Raw genomic sequence first — 27,795 nt, 5'->3', positions numbered from 1 at the left:
GTGGGACGAGGCTGCTGAGTGGAGGAGGAAGGTCAAGTGCTGAGTGGGAAGCACTAAGCAGGTAGTGCGGTGCTTACTGAACTTTCCTGCTTCCTGGTGCACAACATATCTCATCCCCGACTTCTTCCATCTCCACTTCCCACCCCTTATGTCCTTTCTGTCACCACCCATCCCGCCCACTTTTTGTCTCCTCTCTCCAAGTCAATTCCCACTGGTCTCTCCTCAACTCCTCTCCCCACCACACCTGTCCTCAGTCATGGCGGGGGCCCAGCCAGGGTACAAGCTCTCTAGCAGGAGCTGGTCTGGATGCCAGAGATCCTGCAATGGGGTAGCAAGTTTATCAAATGGGACAAGGTGAGAGCAGAGCATGGGGGAGGGAGGGGGCATGTGAGAACACTCTGCAGTCTGGGACACAAGGCTGGGGACCATGGAGGGGGACTGAGACTACTCTGTATTCCCCCTGTACTGGGGACATCCTATGTGTGGGTGAGTGGCAGGAGCCAGCATGGGGAGGGTTGAGTCCTGGACATGCTGGGACTTGTAGTGTGCGGGCAGCAGGGGAACCCCTGTGTGGCATGAAGGGACCCCAACACTGGTGTGGGATCAGGGGTGGCAATTCTGACCAAACCCATGCTCCAGGGGGCTCGTGCGGCCTCCCTGTCACACCTAGACAGAAGGTACAGTGGCAGGGGCATATAAAGGAACCAATTTTCCTCCTGCAATCACTGAGTTCCTGCTTCTCCTCCTCTCCCTCATGCTGACATTCAGTGGCTACAGGTGGAAAATGGAGTGAATCAGTTCCTCTATATGCCACTGCCACTATCCGTCCTGTCCAGGTTACTCTTTCTTCTTTTTTCTGCTTCGCCCTCCTATGTACTCCCCTGTCGTCGCCCCCCCCCCAGCTCTGCCTGCTTCCCCCTCTTCTCTCCCTGCTGCTGGGGCTTGTTTCAGGATGGACAGCGGGGGAAGGGGGCCGGTAAATATGTAATTTACTGGCCCCTTCCTTTTCTAAATGAACACAGTGAGTGATCAACATTATTCACTGTGTTCGTTCATATCTGAAGCATAGTAAACAGTGTTTATCATGCTTCAGTTTATGAATTAATAGGAAGCAGAGCTCTTCCCATTCATGCATTCAATGCAGCTCAGAGATGGAAGTTGAGGGCTGTGTCCTCAATCTGCTTTCTATGTCTCAAAAGTGATACATCGGCGGTCTGTTCAGACCCCTAATATTTCACCAAAGCCCCACAATAGGGCTGCTAACAAAAATTGTAAAAATATAAAATTGTAAACAAAAAATGAAAATAAAAGGGTAAAAAATAAAATAACAAAAAAATTGCTGACACCATACACTGCTCTACTGACAAAGTCCGCTGTCATACTGACTGACAGCAACCTCTACACTACTGACATAATCCACTGCTCAACTGACATGTCCACAGAAAAACACATGGAGAGGGGCGCTTGACTGATGCCACAATAGGATGGTGTGTGGAAACGCAAAATGTTCAGCTGTTCACTTACTCAACTGACCAGTGAGAGTTCAAAAACCACAAAACAAGGAGCACCTAGTCCTGCAATATTCAGTCCCTTTAGCAGATGGGAGTCATGTGACCTGCTGGAGGGGCCTGCCCCGAAAACATGTAGTCATCTGACTCCACTGGCTCGTGTTCTACTTTGTCTCACTGCTCCACATCCCTACTATTTACCATTGATTCCAAAATTGCCCTCAGCTCCAGGTGTTTCCAGCCCTGCTCACAGCGGTAACACGCCATCTACTGGTGCCCTTGCTATGGCATCCTACTAGATCTACTTATGCCCTCATCCCACATCACTTCCCGTCCTCTGCTGACATCACTTCCAACTGGGGTGGGCTGAGGTTTGGTGTCCCTGGTGGCTGGTGTCACTACAGTACATCTTCCTGGTCAATTCTACCACTCTGTCCGTCCAAGCTTTGGCATTTTCCATCCAGAGGACTTCTGTGTCTTATGAATGCATCTTGTGAATTCATTTTTATGGTATGTGGTTGCTTATGTGACTTTTTTTATAATAAAGTTGTGACATCTTATGTATATTGCCTGGCGTTCCTTGGACTTTCAGAATGGAGTATTCACCCCTAAGTTGTTGCAGGACTAGGCACTCCTTGTTTTGTGGTTTTTCAGCTGACATGTCCACCGCTCTACTGACACCATCCACTGCCCTACTGACACTGTCCATCGTTCTGCTGACATTGTTGACTGCTGTTTTATTATATTTGTCTAAAGTTTCCTTACTATTTAGTTAGGCCTTGCTAGTTAAGTTCTTAAATACATTTTTAAAAAAGCACTAAACCCCTATGATCTGTGATCTCCTTCATGTTGTTCAGGTACATCTCCATCCCTGCTTTAGTACTTTGGACTTCCCTGGCGGCTTTGTCACTTTTTTCGTTTTGGAGCTCATTGTAATAGACTGACTTTTAGTTGGCTCCTTCACTGAGGCCCATTGAAGTTTTCCTCCAGCTTCCAGGGGAACAGTTGCTGTAATGCTTTCAGATTGTCCACCTTCCCAGCAATATTCTTCCTGAGGGTGATAACATGTCTCCTTGTTTGCTTTCTTCTTTATATCTGTCTGAGACCGCATGGGCCTCCATTATTTGCATCATGGTTTGTTGCATTTTCAACTATGCCTGTGCCACCTGGATCAGCAAATCAGGTGTGCTGATTCCAATGAGGCTCTAAAGTTAGATGTGGCTGTTCAGCTTCTAACTCAGTCGTTGGCTTGTCATCATCCAATAGACATTAACCCTTTTAAGCCACCCATTTGGAGACTTTCGCTTTCCTAAGTAGTTACTTGCTCAGAGCAGCTTGTTCCTGATTTGTATCTTCTAACAGAACCTCCTCTTCACTAGTTCTGGATAGGTGGGAGCAGATCTGGTCCCTTGAGAAGAAGCTTCAGCACTATAACGTGATTTAGGCAAGCTCCTTGTACGGCTCGATCTAGTCGGACCTTGTCAACCTCTTGTGACTCTATACCCTTTTTTATGGATTTGATATACGATATTGTCTACTGTTATAAAGTTAGAAAGCTTCTCCCCTCTTTGCTGGTGAGTGTGCTCAAAACCTGTATAATAAATCTGGGAATTTCTCTACTCGGCCAAACACAGTATACAACGCCTCAATATAGACTGAGGCTACACCTAGCCTTAAGTTATGAGCAGCAGGGCCTCTGAGACTCTCACTAATTCTCGGCTTCAGGGATGTCCCATTCTTCTAGTGCTTGTGAAGCCTGGTCCATCCTTCAATGTCTTCTTCTCCAGATGGAAATGAGGTTTCCCCTGAGTGGAACTGTAGCTTCTGATATACCAATGATTGATGGGGACAGACCCATTCTTGACAAAGTTCTCCACTAACTTCCCTACATCAGTGAAAAATGAGTAGGAGGCAGTCCTAAAGTAGATATAGGACTGAGGGTGTTTCAGTCTCTGCCACATTCTGACTTGGGCTCTCAGGTTTGATATCTGACACTTGTAGCTGGGTTAAATAGCCTTCGACTTCCTTTGTGGGATGGACACGGTCTTCCAGGAAATGGGAAAGGATATCCCTTTGCCACTCTAATAGCACATAGGCACAAGCAGACACTAGCTCCACCTTCCTGCCTAGCACAAACACTTTCTGCTCTGGGGTTAGTGTCTTGGTTACTGCTTGGTGGATCTGCTCCTCAATCCGTCATTCCCTGGCACATCGATCACCACAAACACGGTTCCAGTTGGCAATTTTGCTCTTGGCACAAGTCAGCAACTACAACAGGGTCCATGATGACTTCTTCTGGCTCCTTATCTAGACTACTAGCACTCAGAACAGAGAGATCCTTGGACAAGCCCTCACATGTAGCGCTACCCCCGTAGGAGCCGCTGGAAGGCAGCCCCTCTGACACACCAGGTTAAGTGTACAAACATACAATATCACAGGAACTCACTGAAAGTAATACTTAGTACCCAATATTAGTGATATATCAAAGAAAACAGGCACAAAATCAGGTAGTAAAGGCAAAGTTAATATATTGTCATCCAATATGGTTGGTAATTAGGCAAGTATAAAATTGATCTACAATGGTAATAACACAATTTAGACTACAAAGTGATTAAGATGACACAAGATGATATTTGGCATCCAGATCAACAGTAGCAAGACCATCTCAAGTGCAGCAGTGAGCTTAATCTACTGAGTGTTGGAACTATACTGCTGGAGAGCATTTATGGCGGCGATGCTAGTTCTAGATTTACTGGGTATGCACTTTCCAAAAGAAAATGAGGATGGTAGCAAAGGGGGCAGAGGAACAAATGAGGCTTGAAGAGTAATTATTACAGGAAGGGTTGAGACCTTTGAGGTGTTCTTTTGTTGGCTATTGTTGGGGCCCTTTAAGAGCATCAGTGCATCGACAGTCCCAGTTAACCTGCATGCAGTATAGGTGCATTATTGGTACAGAATAGACTCAGCACAGGTGCAAGGTAAATGTGGTTCAGATGCAGTCAAGGTTCAGTATAATGCAGTATAGGGTTGGTATAGGTGCAGACTAGGTTTGGAATAATTGTGGTATAGAGTGCAGTATGTGTCAGGAATGGACTCACCATCAGTGGTGGGACTCATTTGCCGTGTGGGCTGCAGTACCAGGGCTGGCCAGCGGGTGCTTTCAGCAACCAGAAGCTCACTCCTGCAGTCAGCCATCACCTGAGGCTGATTGCAGGAGGTGTATTTAAGGAATGGCCAGACCTGCAGTCAGTGCCTTGGTGTATGTTTCCCATGAGCCCCTGTACCTGCATCCTGTCTGCTTCTTGCCTGATTCCTGATTCTGCTTTGATCCTGACTCTGAATGAATTCCACCTGTCCTGACCCCAGCTATTCCTGACCACTCTCCAGCTTGCTCCTTTGGTACCTTGTCTGCCTGATTGTTCCAGACCCGGCCCGTCTGACTACGCTCTGCCTGCTCCTTTGTGTCTTGTCTGCCCGATGGTTCCTGACCCGGCCTGCCTGACCACTCCACCTCACCAGCCCTGACTGCTCTTGTCTGTGTATATTCCGCTATCAGTTGGAGGTTTGGTTTTGTTATATTGTGCGTGTTATATTTGTGTATAACCTTTAATAAATTATATTGTTACACCATACTTGAGCCTGCGTTTCCCTGTGTCAGTTCACACATCTCTGGTCTTACCGGGAGCCCTGACAGTATGGGTGCAGTATGGATTGGGCGCACTTTGTGTCCTGCTCTCAGTGGCTCAGTCCCTGCTAGCAGTATCAGCAGTGGGTGAATAGCCCTCTCACCAGTCCTCCAGTGGTCAGTAATGGGAAGCAGATGGTGAAGTTCCAGTTTCTTTGCGGCAGTGGTGCAGGTGCTGTTAAATGGGCAGTGCTACACTGCCCCAGGTGTCCTCACTGGCAGGTGAATATCCAGACAGAGGTGCTCTGTCTCTAACTTCCTCAGTGCCAAGAAGAACAACTTTCCTGAGCAGGTTAATTCCATTATATGGCTGCTGTCCCAAACAGCTGTTTCAAACTACAACTCCCAGGATTTTCACTCTGCCTGAAGTTTATGGGCTTGCCTGGCCTTAGCTCTACCCCTGCTGGCCGGAGGGGAATAGTGCAGCATAACATCAGTATCCAGTAGAGGTAGAGAAGACTAAAGGGCAATGTCTCCTTCTCCATATTGTTGTAGCCCAGCACTTGACTATACAATAACCTACTGGACAGATACATTCAGCCAATGCAAACCTTTTTTTTCAGAAACAACTCACCCAACATTTTTGCTGGAAAGCTTGACCTGTTACTGGAAGTGGACAATAACATGTATCCTGGCAGGATCAACAGGCAATAAAAATCTCTTAAAGGGGAACTTGGAAGAACACAAACCGCCATTTTAAAGTCTACTGAAAGACTGTATCATATAGTATATGTAATTTTATTTATTTTGCCTACAGTTACACTTTAAAGCATTTTATCATACCAACTGTTAGGGTTTCTCTGATTTAAAATTATTAACAATATGGAATACTGATGAGATATCAATGTCCGAGGAGAGGAGATAGGTTTGTGCTCACCATCAGTAGTAAGGAACATAAAGTCAAGGAATTTATCAATTGTAACACTAAATACCTGATTTACCTTATCACCTGCACAGGGGCGGACTGACCATTTGGAAACTCGGGCATGGGGTCCGTAGGGGGTCCCATGAGATGCCCCTGGTACCTTTTTCATAGGCTTTTTTGAGTTTGGGCAAGGACACAGGGGCCCCATGATTCCCTATTGCCCGGGGGCCCCATGAGTTGTCAGTCCGCCCCTGCACCTGCAATACAATATGTGGGCAGGACCACAAGAAGGCTGCATGATCACCTCCATGACCATGTTTATAACATGCAGAAAACGCATTCTACAGATGTAGCGAATCATTTTAGTGGCAGGCATGGCAGTGATCATGCGGCCCTATGTATACAGGGGATTGAGAGGATATCTCTATACCTGGCTTAATCCGCTACCTTAAAGTGGACCTCTGATGATTGATCTATATGTGTAATATCTTTATGCATCTGGTGAGTGCGTATTCTTACCCCACTTTTAAAAGCACAAGCACTGAAGTACCGCCATAGTGGGCACTCTACACACGGATTGTCACCATATGAATATTTATCTATACAGACATTATTATCATTTGTTTACTTATTTATAGCCCTGCACTTCACTGTCATATATTGATTAATTAAATATTTACGAGTGCTGACTTGATTAATTGTTCAATCTTCCTGACACAACTGTACATTCCACTATAACAGTGGTTCTCAACCTTTCTAATGCCGCGACCCCTTAATACAGTTCCTCATGTTGTGGTGACCCCCAACCATAAAATTATTTTGGTTGCTACTTCAGAACTGTAATTTTGCAGTGGGAGGACTAGCGCCCCATCACTGATGTCAGTGGGAGGAATAGTGTCCCATCGTTGGTATCAGTGGGATGAATAGTGCCCCATCGTTGGTGTCAGTGGGAGGAATAGTGCCCCATCGTTGGTGTCAGTGGGAGGAATAGTGCCTCATCATTGGTGTCAGTGGGAGGAATAGTGCCCCATCATTGGTGTCAGTGGGAGGAATAGCACCCCATCATTGGTATCAGTGGGAGGAATAGTGTCCCATCATTGGTGTCAGTGGGAGGAATAGTGCCCCATCGTTGGTGTCAGTGGGAGGAATAGTGTCCCATCGTTGGTATCAGTGGGAGGAATAGTGCCCCATCGTTGGTGTCAGTGGGAGGAATAGTGCCCCATCGTTGGTGTCAGTGGGAGGAATAGTGCCCCATCATTGGTGTCAGTGGGAGGAATAGTGCCCCATCATTGGTATCAGTGGGAGGAATAGTGTCCCATCATTGGTGTCAGTGGGAGGAATAGTGCCCCATCATTGGTGTCAGTGGGAGGAATAGTGCCCCATCATTGGTATCAGTGGGAGGAATAGTGTCCCATCATTGGTGTCAGTGGGAGGAATAGTGCCCCATCATTGGTGTCAGTGGGAGGAATAGTGCCCCATCATTGGTGTCAGTAGGAGGAATAGTGCCCCATCATTGGTATCAGTGGCAGGAATAGTGCCCCATCGTTGGTGTCAGTGGGAGGAATAGTGCCCCATCGTTGGTGTCAGTGGGAGGAATAGTGCCCCATCGTTGGTGTCAGTGGGAGGAATAGTGCCCCATCGTTGGTATCAGTGGGAGGAATAGTGCCCCATCATTGGTGTCAGTGAGAGGAATAGTGCCCCATCGTTGGTGTCAGTGGGAGGAATAGTGCCCCATCCTTGGTGTCAGTGGGAGGAATAGTGCCCCATCCTTGGTGTCAGTGAGAGGAATAGTGCCCCATCGTTGGTGTCAGTGGGAGGAATAGTGCCCCATCCTTGGTGTCAGTGGGAGGAATAGTGCCCCATCCTTGGTGTCAGTGGGAGGAATAGTGCCCCATCGTTGGTGTCAGTGGGAGGAATAGTGCCCCATCCTTGGTATCAGTGGGAGGAATAGTGCCCCATCATTGGTGTCAGTGAGAGGAATAGTGCCCCATCGTTGGTGTCAGTGGGAGGAATAGTGCCCCATCCTTGGTGTCAGTGAGAGGAATAGTGCCCCATCGTTGGTGTCAGTGGGAGGAATAGTGCCCCATCCTTGGTGTCAGTGGGAGGAATAGTGCCCCATCGTTGGTGTCAGTGGGAGGAATAGTGCCCCATCGTTGGTGTCAGTGGGAGGAATAGTGCCCCATCCTTGGTGTCAGTGGGAGGAATAGTGCCCCATCGTTGGTGTCAGTGGGAGGAATAGTGCCCCATCCTTGGTGTCAGTGGGAGGAATAGTGCCCCATCGTTGGTGTCAGTGGGAGGAATAGTGCCCCATCGTTGGTATCAGTGGGAGGAATAGTGCCCCATCGTTGGTGTCAGTGGGAGGAATAGTGCCCCATCGTTGGTGTCAGTGGGAGGAATAGTGCCCCATCATTGGTGTCAGTGGGAGGAATAGTGCCCCATCATTGGTGTCAGTGGGAGGAATAGTGCCCCATCATTGGTGTCAGTGGGAGGAATAGTGCCCCATCGTTGGTGTCAGTGGGAGGAATAGTGCCCCATCGTTGGTGTCAGTGGGGGGAGGAATAGTGCCTATCATTGGTGTCAGTGGGGGGAGGAATAGTGCCCCATCGTTGGTGTCAGTGGGGGGAGGAATAGTGCCCCATCGTTGGTATTAGTGACACAAATGATGGGGCACTATCCCTCCCACTGACACCAATGATACTTACCTTGCTGACCCCTGCTCCAGCCTGGGCTCGCTCTCTCCCTCTCCCATCTACAGCCTGCAGAAGCAAAATTTGCACTTACCTGTCAGCTGTCTTCCTTCTCTGGCCGCTCTCCTCTTCACTCGCTCCTGCAGCTCCCTCGATCTTCTTCGATCTGCGCGCTCTGCCGCTCGGCTCCTCCTCTCCAAGCTCCACCTCCTCGCCGGTGATTGGCCGCCTGTGTGCCTCTCCTGAGCTACAGTTCCAGTGGCCAATCAGCGGCGAGGAGGCGGAGCTGTTGAGTGATCCCGGAGGTGTGGCCAGGTTACAGGGGCAGCATATCATCCCGCCCACAGATCGCGAGACAGAGCAGCGGTGTCTCGGTTCCTAAGACCATCGGAAATATGTGTTTTCCGATGGTCTTAGGCGACCCCTGGGAAATGGTCGTTCGACCCCCAAAGGGGTCGCGACCCCCAGGTTGAGAACCGCTGCACTATAAGAAGAGCGTGATACATTATTATGGAACACAACATGAGGAACTATTACTATTACTACATAATAATGAATTTTACACAAGTTTTTCAAATGTTAAATGGACCTTTGTTACTGGCAGCTATGACAAGGGAAAAAGAATATTAAGTATTGACAGTAATAAGATCCTGGGAGATTGTAATCCTTTAAAACAATTTCCATCATATAAATCAGATTTAGTCCTATACTCCCTAAGTCCTCATGCACACTGGGGGGGGGGGGGCGTTTTCATAACGTTGGTAACGTTAGCTGTGTAAAGTCAAAAACCAGAGTTTTTTCAGCTTTTTTAGCATTTTTGCATTAGCGTTTAGCCGTGTTTTTCCGCATTTGCTAGCGTTTTTTAGCTTTTTTTGGGTCAGAAAAAGGCCCATTTGTGGTGTTTTACCATGTTTTACCGTGTTTTGCTGTGTTTTCCAGCGTTAGAGCATTTTTACAGCTAAAAAGACTCCTCTAGATATCCACTAGTCCTGGGTATTTTTCCAGCCAAAAAACATTGATTACATTCTATGTGTGCATGGACACGTAGGCAGGGGTGGACTGACAACCCATGGGGCCCCCGGGCAATAGGGGATCATGGGGCCCCTGTGTCCTTGCCCAAACTCAGAGTCAGTAGTTTGAATTTGATGCGTTGGGGAACCGGGAGCCAGTGAAGGGATTGGCAGAGGGGGGTGGCAGAAGCGGAGCGGTTGGTGAGGTGGATGAGTCTGGCCGCTGAGTTCAGGATGGTCTGAAGCGGGGAGAGCCTGCGCTGGGGTAGACTGGTGAGAAGGGAGTTGTAGTAGTCAAGGCGTGAGATAATCAGGGAGTGAACGAGTAGTTTAGTGGTGTCTGGGGTAAGGAAGGAGCGTATCTTGGCGATGTTGCGAAGGTAGAGCCTGCATGTGTTTGTAAGTGATTTGACATGAGGTTGGAAGGAAAGGTTTGAGTCCAGAATGACGCCAAGGACTTTGGCTTGCTGGGCGGGATTGATGGTGGTGTTGTTGGTAGTGATGGATAGGATGGGGGGGGGCGTGGGCAGGGGGAAAGAGCTCGGTTTTGGAGAGGTTAAGCTTGAGGAAATGGAGCGACATCCAGTCTGAGATGTTGTTTAGGAGGTGAGTGATGCGGGCGGAGACTGTGGGGGTGAGGTGAGGGGTGGAGAGATAGATTTGAGTGTCATCAGCGTAGAGGTGATAGTTGAAGCCGTGGGAGTGTATGAGTTTGCCAAGGGAGGAGGTGTAGATGGAAAAGAGAAGGGGTCCAAGGACAGAGCCTTGGGGATCCCAACAGAGAGGGGGAGGGAAGGGGAGGTGGCACCGTTGTAGGAAACGCTGAAGGAGCGTCAGGATAGGTAAGAAGAGAACCAGGAGAGAGCAGTGTCTCTGATGCCAAGGGAGAGTAGTTTAGTAAGGAGGAGGGGGTGGTCAACTGTGACGAAGGTCACAGAGAGGTCCAGGAGAAGGAGGACAGAGTAGTCGCTTTTGGCTTTGGCGATTAGTAGGTCGTTAGTGATTTTGAGGAGGGCGGTTTCGGTGGAGTGTTGGGGACGGAAGCCGGACTGTAGTGGGTCAAGGAGGTTGTTGTCAGTTAGGTGGGCGCTCAGGCGATCGTAGACTAAGCACTCAAGGAGCTTGGAAATGAGTGGCAGCAGAGAGATGGGTCTGAGGTTGTTTGGGTCTGTGGGGTCTAGGGAGGGCTTTTTGAGTATGGGGGTGATGTGCGCATGCTTTAGGGGGGAGGGTAATGCGCCAGTAGAGAGGGAGAGATTGAATATGTGGGTGAGGAAGCGGATGAGGGAGGAGGGGGGTGACCGGAGCAGTTGAGAGGGGATAGGGTCCAGGGGGCAGGTAGTGAGGCGGGCTTCTGAGAAGACCCTGGTGACTTCCTCAGTGGTAGCAGGGCTGAAGGAGTGCAGTGCTGGGGGGGGTTACGGTAAGCGGGGCCTTGGGTGAGGTAGGGGGCAGTGCGGTAGCGAGGTCAGAGGAGGGGAGAGATGAGGGGGTGATGGGGGGGGAGGCTAGGTGGGGAGGTAGATTGCGAGTTGACTATGTCCTTACAGATTGCGTCAATCTTGTGGAAATGGGTGGCAATCTCGTGGGCGGTGAGTGAGGTACTAAGTGGAGGAGGGGAGGGAGTGAGCAGGGGTTTGAAAGTGGAGAAGAGTCGGCGAGGGCAGGTGGAGAGGGTGTTGATCAGGTTTACGAAGTAGGCCTGCTTGGCGGCGTGGAGGGAGGAGGTGTAGGTGAGGAAGGCGGATTTGTAGAGGGAGAACACACGAGGGGACCTGGTTTTGCGCCATAGTCTCTCCAGCACACGACTGCGATGTTTGAGGCATTTAGTATGGTCATTCTGCTATGGTTGAAGTGGTCTAGGTTTGATGTTGCATGTGGTTAGGGGTGCCAGAGAGTCTAGGGCAGCTGACAGTGAGTCACCATGTGGTGGTGGCTAGGTCAGGACATGACAGTGACAGAATGCTGTCGTGTAGGCGGTCGGCAGCTGAGTGGAGGGGGGCCGGGTTCAAGTTGTGGAGGTTGCGGCTGGCGATGGTTTGGCGCCTTGGGGGGGGAGTTAGGGGAAGGGGAGATGGAGAACGTGAGGAGGTGGTGGTCGGAGAGAGGGAAGGGGGGTGTTAGTGAAATGGTTGAGGGTATAGAGGTGGGAGAAGACGAGGTCCAAGGTGTTCCCATCAATGTGGGTGGAGGATTGAGTGTACTGTGTGAGCGCGTAGGAGGAGGTTGGGTGGAGGAGTTGGGAAGTAGCCGGGTTGTTGTCGTTGATGGGGATATTGAAGTCTCCAAGGATGATGGTTGGTAGCTCAGAGGAGAGGAAGAAGGGAAGCCAGGCGGCGAAGTCATCCAGGAAGCGGGGTATGGATCCGGGAGGCCTGTAGATCACTGCGATCCTTAGGGGGGTGGGGGAGAAGAGCCGGATGCAGTGAGTCTCGAAGGAGGAGGAGGATAGAGAGGGGGGGTTAGGGAGGACCTGGAAGGTGCTCAGCGGTGATAGGAGCAAGCCGACACCACCACCTCTTCGACCGCTTGGTCTGGGTGAATGGGTCCAGATGAGACCTCCATGGGTGAGTGCCACAGGGGAGGTAGAGTCAGTGGCCTGTACAAAGGTTTCAGTGACCACTAGGAGGTTGAGGGAGTGGGAGATAAAAAGGTCATGGATGGCGGTAAGCTTGTTGCAAACCGAGCGGGCGTTCAGGAGTGCAACCGAGAGAGAGGGGATGGATGCGGAGAGGAGGGGTACAGGTATGATGTTGAAGGGGTTGCGGCGGCTGGCGGGAGCAGGGGAGTCCCTGGGGGGGTGAGGTGGTGAGGGGCCAGGGTTCGGGGAGATGTCCCCAGCGGATGGGAGAAGGAGGAGGGCGAGGAAGGTGGCATGGGAGCGAGAAGTGCAGGAGCGTGTGGGTCTGATAGTGGTGGCACGTGGGTCGACGAGGGAGTGGAGTAGTAGGAGGAGGTGGTGAGTGCCATAGTGGGGAGAGGGGAGAAGTGAAGGGGCAATGTAGAGCCGATTTGGGGGGGTAGGCGGGTAGAGGGAAGCGATTTTTGGGATGGAGGAGAGGAATACGAGGAGGAGGAATGCAGGTGGCATGTTGGGGTGAGCGGGGTGCTGGTCAGGTCGGGGAGGTGAAGGGGTACAGGTCAGGGCATGGTGATGTGGAGAGTCTGTATCGCCATGGAGCTGGCGGCTCGGTGACTGGAAATGTTGAGGCTCGGCGTCGGGAGGAGCTGAAGGTGCTGAAGGGCCCAGCGGCAGGAGGTGTTGAAGGGTCGTCATCAGGAGGTGGTGTGGACGAACGCCTGGAGGTGGAGTGGGCTAGGCGTTGGTAGGTGCAGAATGGGTCGACGTCCGTGGGCAATGTGAGCCAGTGCATGCGGATGTTGCCGCCAGCGAGTGAGGAATGCTAGGGGCCCAGCATCTGTGGGAGCGGTAGGGCGTGGTGTCAGTGGTTGCTGTAGCGTGGCAGGCTTGACTCCGCCGGATTGGACAGGGCTCGGGGCTGTGCGGTGGTAGGTGCCCGGTAGCGTGGTACCCGGAGGGGAGCAGAGAGGCAGCTGGTAGTGGAGGATGACCCTCTCGGTGGCGGCTTACCCTCTCGGTGCAGGTGGCGGAGGTGCGGCGACGTCTCAATTTGCTGGGTGGCCTGGAGAGGTCCCTGGTCTGAGGCTGGGTGCCGGCTGATGCAGGGTGCTTGGTGGTCTGAAGCAGCCCCTAGGTGTCGAGTGCAGGTAGCTGGGTGCCCAGTAGCTGGGTGCAGGGTGTCCAGAGGTGGTAGCTGGGTGCCGGTAGCTGGGTGCAGGGTGGCCTGAGGTGGGCCCAGAGCCAATGGGGAGGGCTCAAGGGAGACAGGCAGGCCAGTGGGCTGGGTGGTGGAGCAGCGATCAGCAGTGGGCCTGATCTGGTTCCTGGTGGTCATAGATGGACCCAGTTGTCAGTGCCGGTGGGGCCGGTGGGGAGAGCCCTGGGGAGGCTGGCAGGTCGGCGGGGATCGATGGACGGAGCGGCGGCGGCCCGGCCGCGGCTTCGGGTGCGGGGTAGGCCGCAAGTCCCGGTGCTCTGGGAAAAAGGTCCAGTGGCCTTCCCTGGCCAACGAGCAGGGACTGGAGAGTCGTGGGGGCCCCGCCAGGGTCCACTGCCACCCAGATGGCAGCGGATTGGGGCCAGGGGCACAGGAACTCGCCACCACACGTCCGGTCCACCGAATGAAGGCCTTGCAAAATCAAAATATAGGTGTGTTTTCATAATCTATATTACAGGTGTCAAACTGGCGGCTCTCCAGCTGTTGTCAAACTACAAGTCCCATAAGGCATTGCAAGATGGACACTTACAAGCATGACTCCCAAAGGCAGAGGCATGATGGGACTTGTAGTTTTGCAACAGCTGGAGGGCCACCAGTTTGACACCCCTGATCTATATGATTCAGAAGTGAAAAAGGAAAATGTGATATTATCCCTTGAAGGATTGATCATTACTACATAAAAATGTATCTCTGGATAAATCATACATCTTTAACAAATATCACATGCAGTGGCGGACTGACCATTTGGAAACTCGGGCACTGCCCAAGGGCCCGGGGTCAGTAGGGGGCCCCAAGAGATGCCCCTGGTACCTTTTTCATAGGCTTTTTTGAGTTTGGGCAAGGACACAGGGGCCCCATGATCCCCTATTGCCCGGGGGCCCCATGAGTTGTCAGTCCGCCCCTGATCACATGATTAAAATGAATGAACATTAAGGATTAACTTCACAAGTAATATGATCCATATCGGGGACTGCACCTATCCACACTCTTAGAAGGATAACATATTTAAATATTACCCAGGATAAAAAATATTAATGTCCTAGATAGGGTGGAATTGAATAAATCCAATTTTATTTCCAGAAGACCTACAATTGGCACAACTGTACATTCATTATATGACGTGTGATACATTATCAACACAACATCAGTAAATATTACTATTGCTTCTTAATAATTCATTTTACATTTAAATTAAAGTTGCCCAAATGTCAAATGGACCTTTGTTACTAGCAGCTAAGACAAGGGAAAAGGAAAGTTAAGTATTGACAGTAATAATATCCTGGGAGATTTTTCCAACAATTTGCATCACATAATTTGGTTCTATACTCCCTTCAGTCTAATTACCTGCAGTGTATAAAATACCTGTCAGCTAGGCTTGTGGCCATGCTGCCATGTAAGTGGTTGCAAATGTGTCATCTGCTTGTAATGATGTCTTGCCTGATAGCTGTTGGCGTCTGAGAAAACAAGAGAAAAAATTCATCATTTTGGGGTGCCATTGGTGTTCCTCATCCTTCTGAAGCCAATTGTTGTGTCGGTCACGCAACTACCATAGACTACCATTTAAACTTTAAAGCTTCTCTAAGATCAGAAAACTTGCAACACATACTGGGAAGTCTGTTATCCATGAAAAGTCTGCTCATTTCTTTGATTTAACTCCCTCTACTCTACTTCCCCCAACTTGCTTATTTTTGCTCACAAGGAGTACCTTCAGCTTTAAGACCAAAATATGACAACAGTAGAGTCAATTCCTTCTTATATTGTACAGTCAATTTAATATTTTTTTATATCCAGAAGATGCATGTGATATTTGTGGAACTGGGAAGTCTTCTCTTGTGTTGTGTGCAACAATGATATTGTAAAGCCTCCTTACATGTGCAATGTTAACTAATCGTGGTCTTCTCCAAAACATATAGGCCATTGATGTCACTGAAGGTCTCCACCAATATATAAAAGTCTGCAGAAGCATATCATTTATGGAGCTTCGTTGTAGAATAGAAATATAATAGTCTTCTTCTGAGTACATTTCTAGCTGATATTAGAAGGTATAGCATACTTAATTTTAAAAAGGCACCTATATGGCCTACAGAGTGGAGATGTTTTTCTGCTTCAATGGCATGACCGGGTTGTTCAGTACTATTTGTCTGCTGTTCTGTAAAACGTTGGTGTTTTGTATAGTTTTTATAGATATCTTGGACTGTCTGGAGCCTATGCATGGTTGCCACTTGCCAGTTATTCCTATCAATGGGTTCCTGAGGCAGCCAGGAGATTTGATGATTGGAGGAACTTTCCCTGTTCATGTGGACAGATACTATACTGAAAACACATTTACCAGCAAGCCAGAGGACCTCAAATGCAAACTGTAAGTCTATGTAACTTTTATCACAAAATAAGTTATTACTAAGTGAAATAATAAAAAATAAATACAATAATTATGAAGCCAATGGTGGGATAAATCTCTCCTATTAGTCAATTATATCCACTTATGATTGGCCAAGTACATTTACAGCATCCTGGTGGGATAGCTCTGGTAGCCTTGGACTAGGAACACACGAGAGCTCATCGCTAGAAGCAACATAAGAAAATGCACCTCATTTTTATTATATCATGCCTACCTTTAGTGTTAAAGTTTTAGCTCACCATTAAAATTAAATTTTAAGTAGCACCCAGAGCAATCCACGCCATCCTACGTATCAGCCAGAATCCAGACCTTCTTCCCAATACTTTACATGTGATTGGGAAGGTGCTCATTTCATCCTCGTTCTTGTAATGATGAAGGTGTGCTCAACATACCGTTCATTCTAACTTATATGAAGGGCGGCTGAAATTGCTCTGGATGCTACTTTTTTGGCCAGGATTTGGCCTATGGTGCTGATTGTTGGGGCAAGGTCAGATGACTCTGGGCATTTAAAACCTTTAAGCTTGACATCACCTGGTCTTCCCAGACGATGATTGAGAACAATCCATGACACTGGCAGGTCTCAGCTTGGCAAAGGGGGCAGTGCATGCTATAAATTCTGCAGGGTGCCCAAACTTTTGCAGATGCCATTTTTTTGTTTTCTGTTATTTTGAAAGTGTAAATGATGGAAATAAAATCTAACTTTTGTTAACATATTATAAGAATGTCTAATCTGTAATTTGATGCCTTTTGGAGATTTTTCCATCTTTCCTTGGCTTCTTTATGCACATTAAAACTAATTTTTAGCTGGGGTGCCCAAACCTTCGATCCCCACTGTAAGTTAAACAAAGTTCAACTTTACTGCGTTGCGCCATAATTTGTAACCTACAGGGGACACTGGACTGCGCTGTCAATTTTATTTAAAATTTTAACTACCCATTTAAAACGATTAGTCATTGTAAAACTTTTTTTTTTTTAACCTCCCTTGCGGTCTGATTATGTCAGTATTTCTGTGCTCAAAGAGGTACATTTTTTTGCATGGAAATATGTATTTTTTTATTGTAGGCCTGTAATTTTTAGGAATAACTCACTGAAATCTGTCCGAACAAGAGTCTAGTAAACATCCCGGGTGTGTTAAAAAATTTGAACCACGAAATCATAAATTATAATTTAATAAATAATCATAAAAAATAATAATATAATAATAATAAATTTAATTCCATAATATAATCAAACCAAAAACACTGAAATGTGAAATAGAGCGCCAAGTTCGCACATCGCTGAGCTCAGTCGCAGAATCGTTTTCAGTGTCTGATGAGGAATTTTCCCCACCAATCATTATCACTCAATTCTGCAAGTGGTTCTGATTTACTATCGCTGTTCTCTAGCCGGTCTAAAACCGCTTTTGACCTAAAGGGACGCTTTTTGGACGCCATGGACGTTTCTCAGTTTCCAGGCAGAAAGAACAGTAAAAATGCAGGCAGGGCGCCGGACAAAGCACTCGGGACAAAATGTATGTGAAATGGTTTGATACAGGAATGTTATACTATGTGATTTTAGTGTATTTAGTGAATGTCACTTTTTCACATTTTTTAATTTCCCGCCGTTCCGTCCCCGTACGTCCCAACGTCGCAGAGAACGGAACCCAGAAGATGGATGCCGGCATCGGCTGGAGGACATTGCCGGGGACACTGCAGGAGGGACATCGCGGGAGCGAAGGACAAGGTAAGTGAAGAAGAGATCATCGAGCAACGCTGCAAGGTATTCCCAAGTGTAGCTCGGGGGGGTTACCGCTTGTGGTGCTGAAACTTTACTCCGAGCTACACTCGGGAATACCGCCAGGGAGGTTAAAGAATATTTATTGGGTTTTTAACACTTAAATTGTAACGACCAAACAGGCGACATAGAAGGCATATCATGTCAGCATAGAAATGTAGAAAATCTCTAACCACATCCTACGAGAGACATTGCATAGAAAAAGTGTTCTTGGATTAGAGAGCCCCTAGCACGGGGGAGCTAGAGATCAATATCTAATAGGTAACTGTGACATAGAGATGAAAGCGAAATGATTTGTTAGCTTGAAACAAACATTGATGGAAAGAATAGGGGAGATAATATGTATGATGTAGGCTTTGTTTCTGGGTATGTAAGGTGCAAAGACATGTTGGGCGATGTCCACCATGGACACAAAAAGATAGAAATAATAGATGGAAACAAAATGAGAGAAGCTATGTATAAGTAATGAGTAAACGATGAAGAAAAAGGAAGGAAAAGAGAAGAGTTAGATTTGGGGAAGAAAGTTTAAGAGAAGAAAGGTGAGGAAAATTAGGAGGATAAGGTACATGTAATAGAGTAGGGAAATTAAGGAATGGGGGGGGAGCAATTACTTCCCAGAGAGCTTTTTAGCCTGAAGGGCCACTAGAGTGGTTAAACCAGGATCTGAGTTCATGTAAATATGATAGGATTGGTGTGGGTCAAAAAGGAGGGTACCTTATGACTCAATGTGCTACCGTAAATATTAGAGGGGGCGTACTCACCTCCAGTCGGTTGTTGTTGTGTTCAGTAAAACTTTTAGTATGCAACTACATCTTGTTCAAGGACAGAGGGACTAATTTTACCAGGAACATAAAATTCTATGCATCCTATAAAATAAATAATCTGTTAGCAAACACTCCCATTATCCCACATGGTATATATGATAGTCACATGTTCAGAAATGGTACAATTAAATCATGGATGTGCATAGGTTGGGGAAAACTGGACATTGAATAACCGTTTTTTTGGATGCTTTATGAAAAATAGAAAGAACATAACTATTTTGGTTAATTTTACTAGCCTTGAACTTGACAATTACCAGAGAATGCAAGTCATGATATACACCATAAAGGAGATTAACAAGGATCCAGACCTTCTTCCCAATATCACCCTGGGCTACCAGATCTACGACACTTGTACTGTACTCAGACGAGCAGCAGAAGGAACTCTGTGGATGTTATCTGGAGGAAAAGACAGCATTCCAAATTATCGGTGTGAACAGACAGGCACTTTTGCTGGTATCATTGGTGACTCTGGGTCTACACGCTCCATCCTAATGGCACATATTTTAGGTCTTTATAGATATCCACAGGTACAAAATAATACTTTTCTTAAATCTGAACTCTGGGCAGATATAAAAGATACACCTTAATCCCACTATGTATTCATTAATACATCATTACATGTATTCTCATAATGCAAGCAATGTACGTACCTAAATTTGTCTGGATAGTACCCTCTTGCAGTCTCTACATACCAAAGCTGAGTGTGAGAGGAGAAAGCAGAACAAACAGCCAATCATTCCTTGTGCTGACAAGAATCGTGCTGATAGGGGAAGTCTAGTCACAGGTTGAAGAAGGTCCAGGATGACCATTAGAATGGTGCTGTCCATCAGACCGCAGACATAAGGGCAGCACAGTGGCTAAATGTAAATTGGCCCTAGTATGTGTATGTATGAATGTGAGTTAGGGACCTTAGATTGTACCCCCCTTGAGGGTTAGGGACTGATGTGAATGTACAATATGTATGTAAAGCTCTGCGCAAATTGACGGCACTATATAAGTACCTGAAATAAATAAATCTAGCAACAGAAAAAAAGTATTGTGAGTTAAATTCCCAAATTAGAGCTAAACTAAACTAAAAACAGCTGGTTTTGTTAATTTTGTCTTTTAATTGGCTAATCGTTATTATCTTTTTTTTGTTGGCTGAGGTTCTGCTTTAAATATGTAGTATTGTCTGGACAAAGGTGGACCCATAATGAGACAGGATAGATAACTGGTTGCTAATTTTGAGACATAGGAAAACAGCACAATTTAGAAACATTGGAAGAAACCTTCTGGACATGCAATGGAAAGGGAGAGTAAATCGCTGAAAAATGACAGAAATATCCTCTTAGACCAAAACAAGTGCCCTCATTGAAAGATGTCTCCTTTGTTGCCCTTCTGGGGACAACTCAAAATTGATTTTTTTTTTCTCTCACTTTCACGTCCCAGTGACAATGGTTACCGGGACACAGAAAGAGTAAACCTCTCAAGCAGTAGCACAGACAATAAGAAAAAGATAAAACAAATTCTAACCCATAATCACTCTATCCAAGACTAAAAACACACAGTTGAATACACTTTACTACAGGTTTTTATGTAAAGGCTAATTCCCCATTTACAGAAAATATCATAAGCAGTCAAGAGGCCCTAGCATATATTAAAAAGCTGTGTAGGTGTGAAAAATGTTCATCAAGTTGGCTGAAAAACTCCCAAAAAGCAAGCCCTGCTTCCCATCTTGTTGCTAGTATGGGAAACCATTGGACACTCACTTCTAGAATAACGGGAGTGCAAAACAATTGTTTTCATGTCCTAGCAACAAGGCCAGATGTACTGTAGGGTTGCTAACTGAGTTTTTTGGCCATTCTTCTAGTATGGGGGGGGGGGGGGGGCAAATCACCTACAGGTATGACAAGAACATTTATGAACATTAAAATCCTACTAAGCTTTACCCCTTTCCTTATGGGCCATATTTATTTATTTAATGCTTTAGAACTCAAAAGACTCTCCATGTCATGTAAATACACGTCAACTTGACTGGGAAGACCCCACCCCATGATTAAAAACATACCGTGAGATCCACATTTTTCACAGAATACTGCAGTGAGGCACATTGATGTCTACCTTGCCTAGGTGAGTCCACTGGGGGCCAGATTAACATAGCTTTTTCCTTACAGTATTGATGTTTTATACCTTTTACTGAGCATTTTATAATCAGGTGGCATTGAGCTTCCCAAGAAACCTCTTTAATGTACAGTACATCCTACAGATACCAAATTACCATGGATGAACGTTTTCTTATTTATCCAATATGTCTAATAGGATTCCTGTCATTTTTTTTTTAAATCCACAGATAAGCTACTTCTCAACCAGCCCAACTCTCAGCAACAGAAAAATATTTCCTTCTTTCTTTCGTACCATACCTAGTGATGTATTTCAGTCCCGAGGTCTTGCTAACTTAATCCTGTATTTTGGTTGGTCATGGGTTGGCCTTCTAGCAAGCGATAATGACTATGGTCAAATAAGTCTCCAGGCGATAAAGCAGGAATTAATCAATGCTGGTGCGTGTGTAGCTTTCCTCGAAACAATTATGACTGGCCAGGCCAACAGGAATGCTCCACACATTGTCAAAGTTATCAAGGGGTCAACCGCCAAAGTGGTGGCAGTGTTGTCCTCCAAATCAGAATTTTTACCGATTGTAGAAGAGCTAGCAAGACAGAACGTGACTGATAGGATCTGGATAGCCAGTGAATCGTGGTCAGCCGCTGCTCTTCTTTCTAAAGAAAAGTATCGGCAGGTCTTGATGGGCACTGTTGGGTTTACTGTCCATGGAGGGCAGATGCCAGGATTTGCGGAGTATCTTTACAGCTTAAACCCATCAAAAGCTCCAAATGATTCTTTTATGATAGAATTTTGGGAGCAGATTTTTTCTTGCAAATGGACTAACCAACTGAATTCAAATGACAGGACAAGTAACAAAACAGCACATGACTGCACTGGAGAAGAAAATCTGGGGAAGTCAGTGCTGAAAGTCGATTTTGGAGCAACCTTCAATGTCTACACTTCAGTTTATGCATTTGCATGGGCCTTGCACAGTCTGCTTCACTGCCAGCCAGGAAAAGGCCCATTTCATAATAGATGTGCAAACATTTTGTCATTTGAACCTTGGCAAGTACGTTATTTGTATTTTACCCAAAGCCAATTGGTTATATGTTTTGTTTGTTTTGCTTTAAATCCCCTTCTTCTTCATGTTCTTTTTCAGCTTCTCTCTTACATTAAAACAACAAGGTTTCAGACTAAAGACAAGACCAACATATTTTTTGATTACAATGGGGATCCTCCAGCCCTTTATGATATTGTGAACTGGCAGATAAGTTCTACTGGGTCCTTGGAGCAAGTTGTAGTAGGAAGATATGACTCCAGCTCCACAGATGGGAACACCATGAATCTAGGCCATGCTGGAATTGTATGGGTTAATAACAAAACAACGGTACGATTGCACCAGATGAAAAAAATATACATGCTATCTAGATGTATCTTCTTTAGGAAGCTTGCCATTTATTGTTTCTTTGTCTATATAGTTTAAAACATACAAAGAACCCTGTACATCTATCCCTGCTCTATAGGAACCTCTAAAATGCTGTCACCACCACAGTCAAACACTCACAGACAGTTGGGTCAAATACCAGCTAGAAGGAAAAAAGACTCTGTTTCAGTTTTAAATTTAACAATACATGAGTAATAATGCTTCACATATACAAAGTGAATAATTGTAACATTCAGTCCCAATATGGAAAAATAACATGCCCAGGTGTTGAATACTAATTGGTGAACTTCGTGCAAAAATGACAGGTGCTCCTCTGTGCTCAATCGGTGCCCCACATGGATGTGCACTCACCGTTAGCTGTGGACCACCTATCTCTAGGTTGGTCTTAAGCACCTGGTTTGGGACTAACCCAATGCGTGATGGCAAGAATGGCACCAATATTCATTCCTGGGAATCATGCGATCTGGCTGATAGTAACCAATAGGATGATGACCAGCGTGGATATAAATGACAGTGTAGTTTCAAAAAATATTCCCATGATTGAGCTCCTAATGCAGGAGCGAAATGTGCTGGAGCATTGCCTGGTCAGAGCCCAAGCTGCCATTCACTCTTTCACATGGATTTACTGTTTGATGTGAGCCTTACGGACTTTTCCTTCTGACATGCTAGATCTTTTTAGCACTCAGGTTAGGTGGTCATTTTGGTAAGTAAGGATGACCAATGAACAATGTAGAGTTGAGACTAGTGGCTAGTGTTCCAATATAAAGGCCAGCTTGTTATGTGTAGCCATCTAGGTGGGACCCAGCTTTGTTGGCAGCTTCCAAAGTGAACAGCTTTTATTTTATTTATTCTTTTATTTTTTGTTTAGGTGAACCTACTGTATACACTACATTTACACAATGGAAACATAAAGTGCCCAGTTGTTGAATACTAATTGGTGAACTTTGTGCAAAACTGACAGGTGCTCCTATGTGCTCAATTGGTGCCCCACATGGATGTGCACTCACCGTTAGCCATGGACCACCTATCTCTAGGTTGGTCTTAAGCACCTGGTTTGGGACTAGCCCAATACGTGATGGCAAGAATGGCACCAATATTCATTCCTAGGAATCATGCGATCTGGCTGATAGTAATCAATAGGATGATGACCAGCATGGATATAAATGACAGTGTAGTTTCAAAAAATATTCCCACGATTGAGCTCCTAATGCAGGAGCGAAATGTGTTGGGGGATTGCCTGGTCAGAGCCTGAGCTGCCATTCACTCTTTCACATGGATTTACTGTTTGATGTGAGCCTTATGGACTTTTCCTTCTGACATGCTAGATCTTTGTAGCACTCAGGTTAGGTGGTCATTTTGGTAAGTAAGGATGACCAATGAACAATGTAGAGTTGAGACTAGTGGCTAGTGTTCCAATATAAAGGCCAGCATGTTATGTGTAGCCATCTAGGTGGGATCCAGATTTTTTGCCAGCTTCCAAAGTGTTGTCTGTTCAGATGAACAGACAGCTTTTATTTTATTTATTCTTTTATTTATTGTTTAGGTGAACCTACTGTATACACTACATTTACACAATGGAAACATAAAGTGCCCAGTTGTTGAATACTAATTGGTGAACTTTGTGCAAAACTGACAGGTGCTCCTCTGTGCTCAATCGGTGCCCCACATGGATGTGCACTCACCGTTAGCCGTGGAACACCTATCTCTAGGTTGGTCTTTAGCGCCTGGTTTGGGACTAACCCAATGCGTGATGGCAAGAATGGCACCAATATTCATTCCTGGGAATCATGCAATCTGGCTGATAGTAACCAATAGGATGATGACCAGCGTGGATATAAATGACAGTGTAATTTTAAAAGAGCCTTTTTAAACTTTCTCCTCTCCTCCCAGGCAGTAAACCAAGTTTCAGCATGTGAACAGAAACAAAAGCAAACATCCCATAGTGTAAAACCATAAAAAACTTTGATGGGGAGAAATTATAAGAATAGAACTCACAAGCAAAGTCCCCATAACCTGGCACTCAGTGTATTCAGCCTTGCTGCCTGTGAATGGGAACCAAGATGGCCTCAGCGTTCCAGCGTGCGTTCCAAAGGGCAGAAACGACGTCAGCAGAAGTTGCGTCATCAAACCTCGACCGGTTTCAATCAATAGATTGTCATCAGGAAGTGCAAGATCTGCCATTTTGGAGATGGCATTTATACACAGCAGTGATTAAATCATTTGCTGCAGCTGTGTCACTTTATGGCAGATCTTGCACTTTCTGATGAACGCTGAGGCCATCTTGGTTCCCATTCACAGGCAGCAAGGCTGAATACACTGAGTGCCAGGTTATGGGGACTTTGCTTGTGAGTTCTATTCTTATAATTTCTCCCCATCAAAGTTTTTTATGGTTTTACACTATGGGATGTTTGCTTTTGTTTCTGTTCACATGCTGAAACTTGGTTTACTGCCTGGGAGGAGAGGAGAAAGTTTAAAAAGGCTCTTTTGAAACTACACTGTCATTTAATGGTGAGTGCACATCCATGTGGGGCACCGATTGAGCACAGAGGAGCACCTGTCATTTTTGCAAAAAGTTCACCAACTAGTATTCAACACCTGGGCACTTTATTTTTCCATTGTGTAAATGTAGTGTATACAGTACGTTCACCTAAACAATAAATAAAAGAATAAATAAAATAAAAGTTGTCTGTTCATCTGACCTGACAACACTTTGGAAGCTGCCAGCGAAGCTGGGTCCCACCTAGATGGCTACACATAACATGCGGGCCTTTATATTGGAACACTAGCCACTAGTCTTAACTCTACATTGTTCATTGGTCATCCTTACTTACCAAAATGACCACCTAACCTGAGTGCTACAAAGCTCTAGCATGTCAGAAGGAAAAGTCCATAAGCCACACATCAAACAGTAAACCCATGTGAATGAGTAAATGGCAGCTCGGGCTCTCACCAGGCCATGCCCCGACATGTTTCACTCCTGCCCTAGGAGCTCAATCATGGGAATTATTTCACTCCGAAGGGCCAAATGAAATGCATTGGATGTGTGGCTTGGTCAGAGCTCGGGCTTAGGCTGCCACTCACTCTTTCACATGGGTTTGCTGTTTGATGTTTGGCTTATGGACTTCTTTTGACATGCTACAGCTTGGAGCATAAAAAAGCTCCTTTCCCAGCCAGCACTCATTAGTCTGGACTTTACCTCTCACCCGAGTGGCACCCATTTCTTTCCTAAGATCTAGTTATCTGTTTTTTGAAGGGTACTACACAAAACTGTCCATGTGTGGTCAGAAGCGGCATGGTGGTTGAATGGTTAGCAATCTTGCTTTGTCGTGTTTACATCCTTGGTTCCATTCCCACTTTAAGTACTGCTAAACCTGCTTCATCCCAAACCATGCATGTTAGCAAACTTGTCTTAAATGGTAAGACCAGGCATTCCTCAGATTTAACCATAAATCTCTCATCCCTTTTAGAACATGTCCCAGCATTATTTTTTATTTTAGTTTGCTCCTTGCACCTGTAGTGAGAAGCAACTTTTATTACTCCATGTGATGTTATCAGATGATTTGTAAAATCCTTATAGAGACAGATGCTGGGAGGCCACTTCCCATTAATATACTGTAGGTATGCCCCCAGAGCCACATCCCCCAGAAGCCCTTTCCCTCTATAGTCCAGCAAGCAGGGCTGACAACATTGCTTAGGATTTCAGAACAGAAAGGACACTATGTTGGCAGCCCAGACTGGAAACTTGGCTCACACTGGATTGCTGGCAGATTAACAAGTATTTTCCTGTACTTAAAACATTTATAAAAGGGATAAAACATGGAGGGATGTATTGCAGTCATTTATTGAATATGTTTTTATTTAGCCATTAAATGTGCTTTAATTCAGTGTGTTTCTTCAGGAATGGCTGGTCAAAGCCTTTTCTAATAAAGGAAAACGGTTGATGTACCGTTTGCCTTTATGTGACGTACCATTCTTACATAGTTACATATATAGTTACATAGTTAGTCTGGCTGAAAAAAGACAAAAGTCCATCCAGTTCAACCATAGAAAAAAAAAAAAGTTATAATCCTATACCCACAGTTGATCCAGAGGAAGGCAAAAAAAACCCAGCAAAGCATGATCCAATTTGCTCCTGCTGGAAAAAAAATTCCTTCCTGATCCCCCGAGAGGCAATCGGATATTCCCTTTATCAACGTCACCTATAAATGTTATATCCAGTTATATTCTGTGTATCTAAGAAATAATCCAGGACTTTTTTTGAAGCAATCCACTGAGCTGGCCAGAACCAACTCTTGAGGGAGTCTATTCCACATTTTCACAGCTCTCACTGTGTAGAAACCTTTCTGTGTTTTGTAAGTGTTCTGGTATGTAAGAGCTTTTGCTAAAACAGCATAAGTGCTTAATTTAGTTGAATGGCAGGGTGTACCTACATGTTAGTAGTCAGATTCTGCTGCATTTTATAGGATCTGTTTTCTGATTGCTTTATGCATAAACTATTTATGTTTATTAAGGTCCCACCATCAAAGTGCAGTTCTAGCTGTCCTCCAGGATTTATGAAGGTGACTATTCCTGGAAAGCCCATCTGCTGCTTCCAGTGCATACCGTGTCCTCAGGGACACATCTCCAATGAAACAGGTGCTATATAAGATTATGTTTGATTATGTTCAGTTTTTACAGACAAACTGTTTTTTTTACAATACTGACACTATCTTTCTTCCCTAGATGCTGTCAAATGCCACCCTTGCCCCTGGGATATGTGGCCCAATCTCCAACAAAGTGCCTGTTTGCCAAGGCCCACTGAGTTCCTCTCCTACAGTGAAGCACTTGGCATTGAATTGGCTGCCATTGCAATATTCTCCTCTGTTGTACCACTTGGTATTTTGGGAATGTTCATCCATTATAGGACCACACCAATAGTACGAGCCAACAACTGGTCTTTAAGCTGTCTTCTACTCATATCTTTGTGCCTCTGCTTCCTTTGCTCATTGGCATTTATTGGATACCCACAACTAGATAAGTGCCTTCTTCGTCAGGTTACATTTGGGTTGACATTTTCATTGTGTATCTCTTGTGTTCTAGCCAAAACTCTTACAGTTGTCATTGCCTTCAAAGCCACCAAGCCAGGAAGTCAGTTAAGAAAATTTACTGATGTAAGAGTATCCTACTCACTCATTGTCCTTTGTTTACTAATCCAAGTATCCATCTGTGCGACTTGGCTTTCTTCTTCACCTCCCTTTCCTGAAATTGACTCTAACACCCAGTCAAAAGTCATTATTTTGAGCTGTAATGAAGGCTCTCCTATAGCATTCTGGATCATGTTAGGATATCTTGGTCTCCTAGCCACCATCAGTTTTATTGTTGCTTTCTTGGCTAGAAGATTACCTGACAGCTTCAATGAGGCAAAGTTTATTACCTTTAGCATGTTGGCTTTCCTCAGTGTTTGGATATCCTACATCCCAGCCTCTGTCAGCTCCCGAGGGAAGTATATTGTGGCCACAGAGATCTTTGCCATCTTATCTTCTAGCTGGGCTCTTGTGGTTTGCATTTTCCTGCCGAAATGTTTCATCATTTTGTTTCGACCAGATATGAACTCTAAAGGACTATTGATGAGGAAAAACTGTGGCTGAAAACCAAACATGCAGACATCTATTTCATGCGGGACTACAGTTATGTAATCATAGAACTGCTTGTGTTGTAGTTATTTTAGGAAAGTATTTTGTAG

General features: G+C 45.8%; 1 protein-coding gene across 1 annotated transcript; it reads left to right on the top strand.

The window, feature by feature from the left end:
- The first annotated feature begins 256 nt into the window (after positions 1-256).
- Positions 257-27,700, top strand: LOC149448944 (extracellular calcium-sensing receptor-like). The gene is made up of 6 exons (XM_089694002.1): positions 257-354; positions 18,786-19,077; positions 20,880-21,698; positions 21,789-22,016; positions 26,585-26,708; positions 26,796-27,700. Exons 1-6 carry the CDS (start codon positions 257-259, stop codon positions 27,698-27,700), a joined length of 2,466 nt encoding a protein of 821 aa, XP_089550128.1.
- Positions 27,701-27,795: the final 95 nt, after the last annotated feature.

Source organism: Staurois parvus, unplaced genomic scaffold, assembly GCF_062004578.1.
Source record: "Staurois parvus isolate SC_StPar_1 unplaced genomic scaffold, SC_StPar_1.0 ptg000647l, whole genome shotgun sequence".
NCBI classification, from domain to species: domain Eukaryota; kingdom Metazoa; phylum Chordata; class Amphibia; order Anura; family Ranidae; genus Staurois; species Staurois parvus.
Note: the sequence above shows the minus strand (reverse complement) of the source record. Positions and strands in the feature narration are given on the sequence as shown.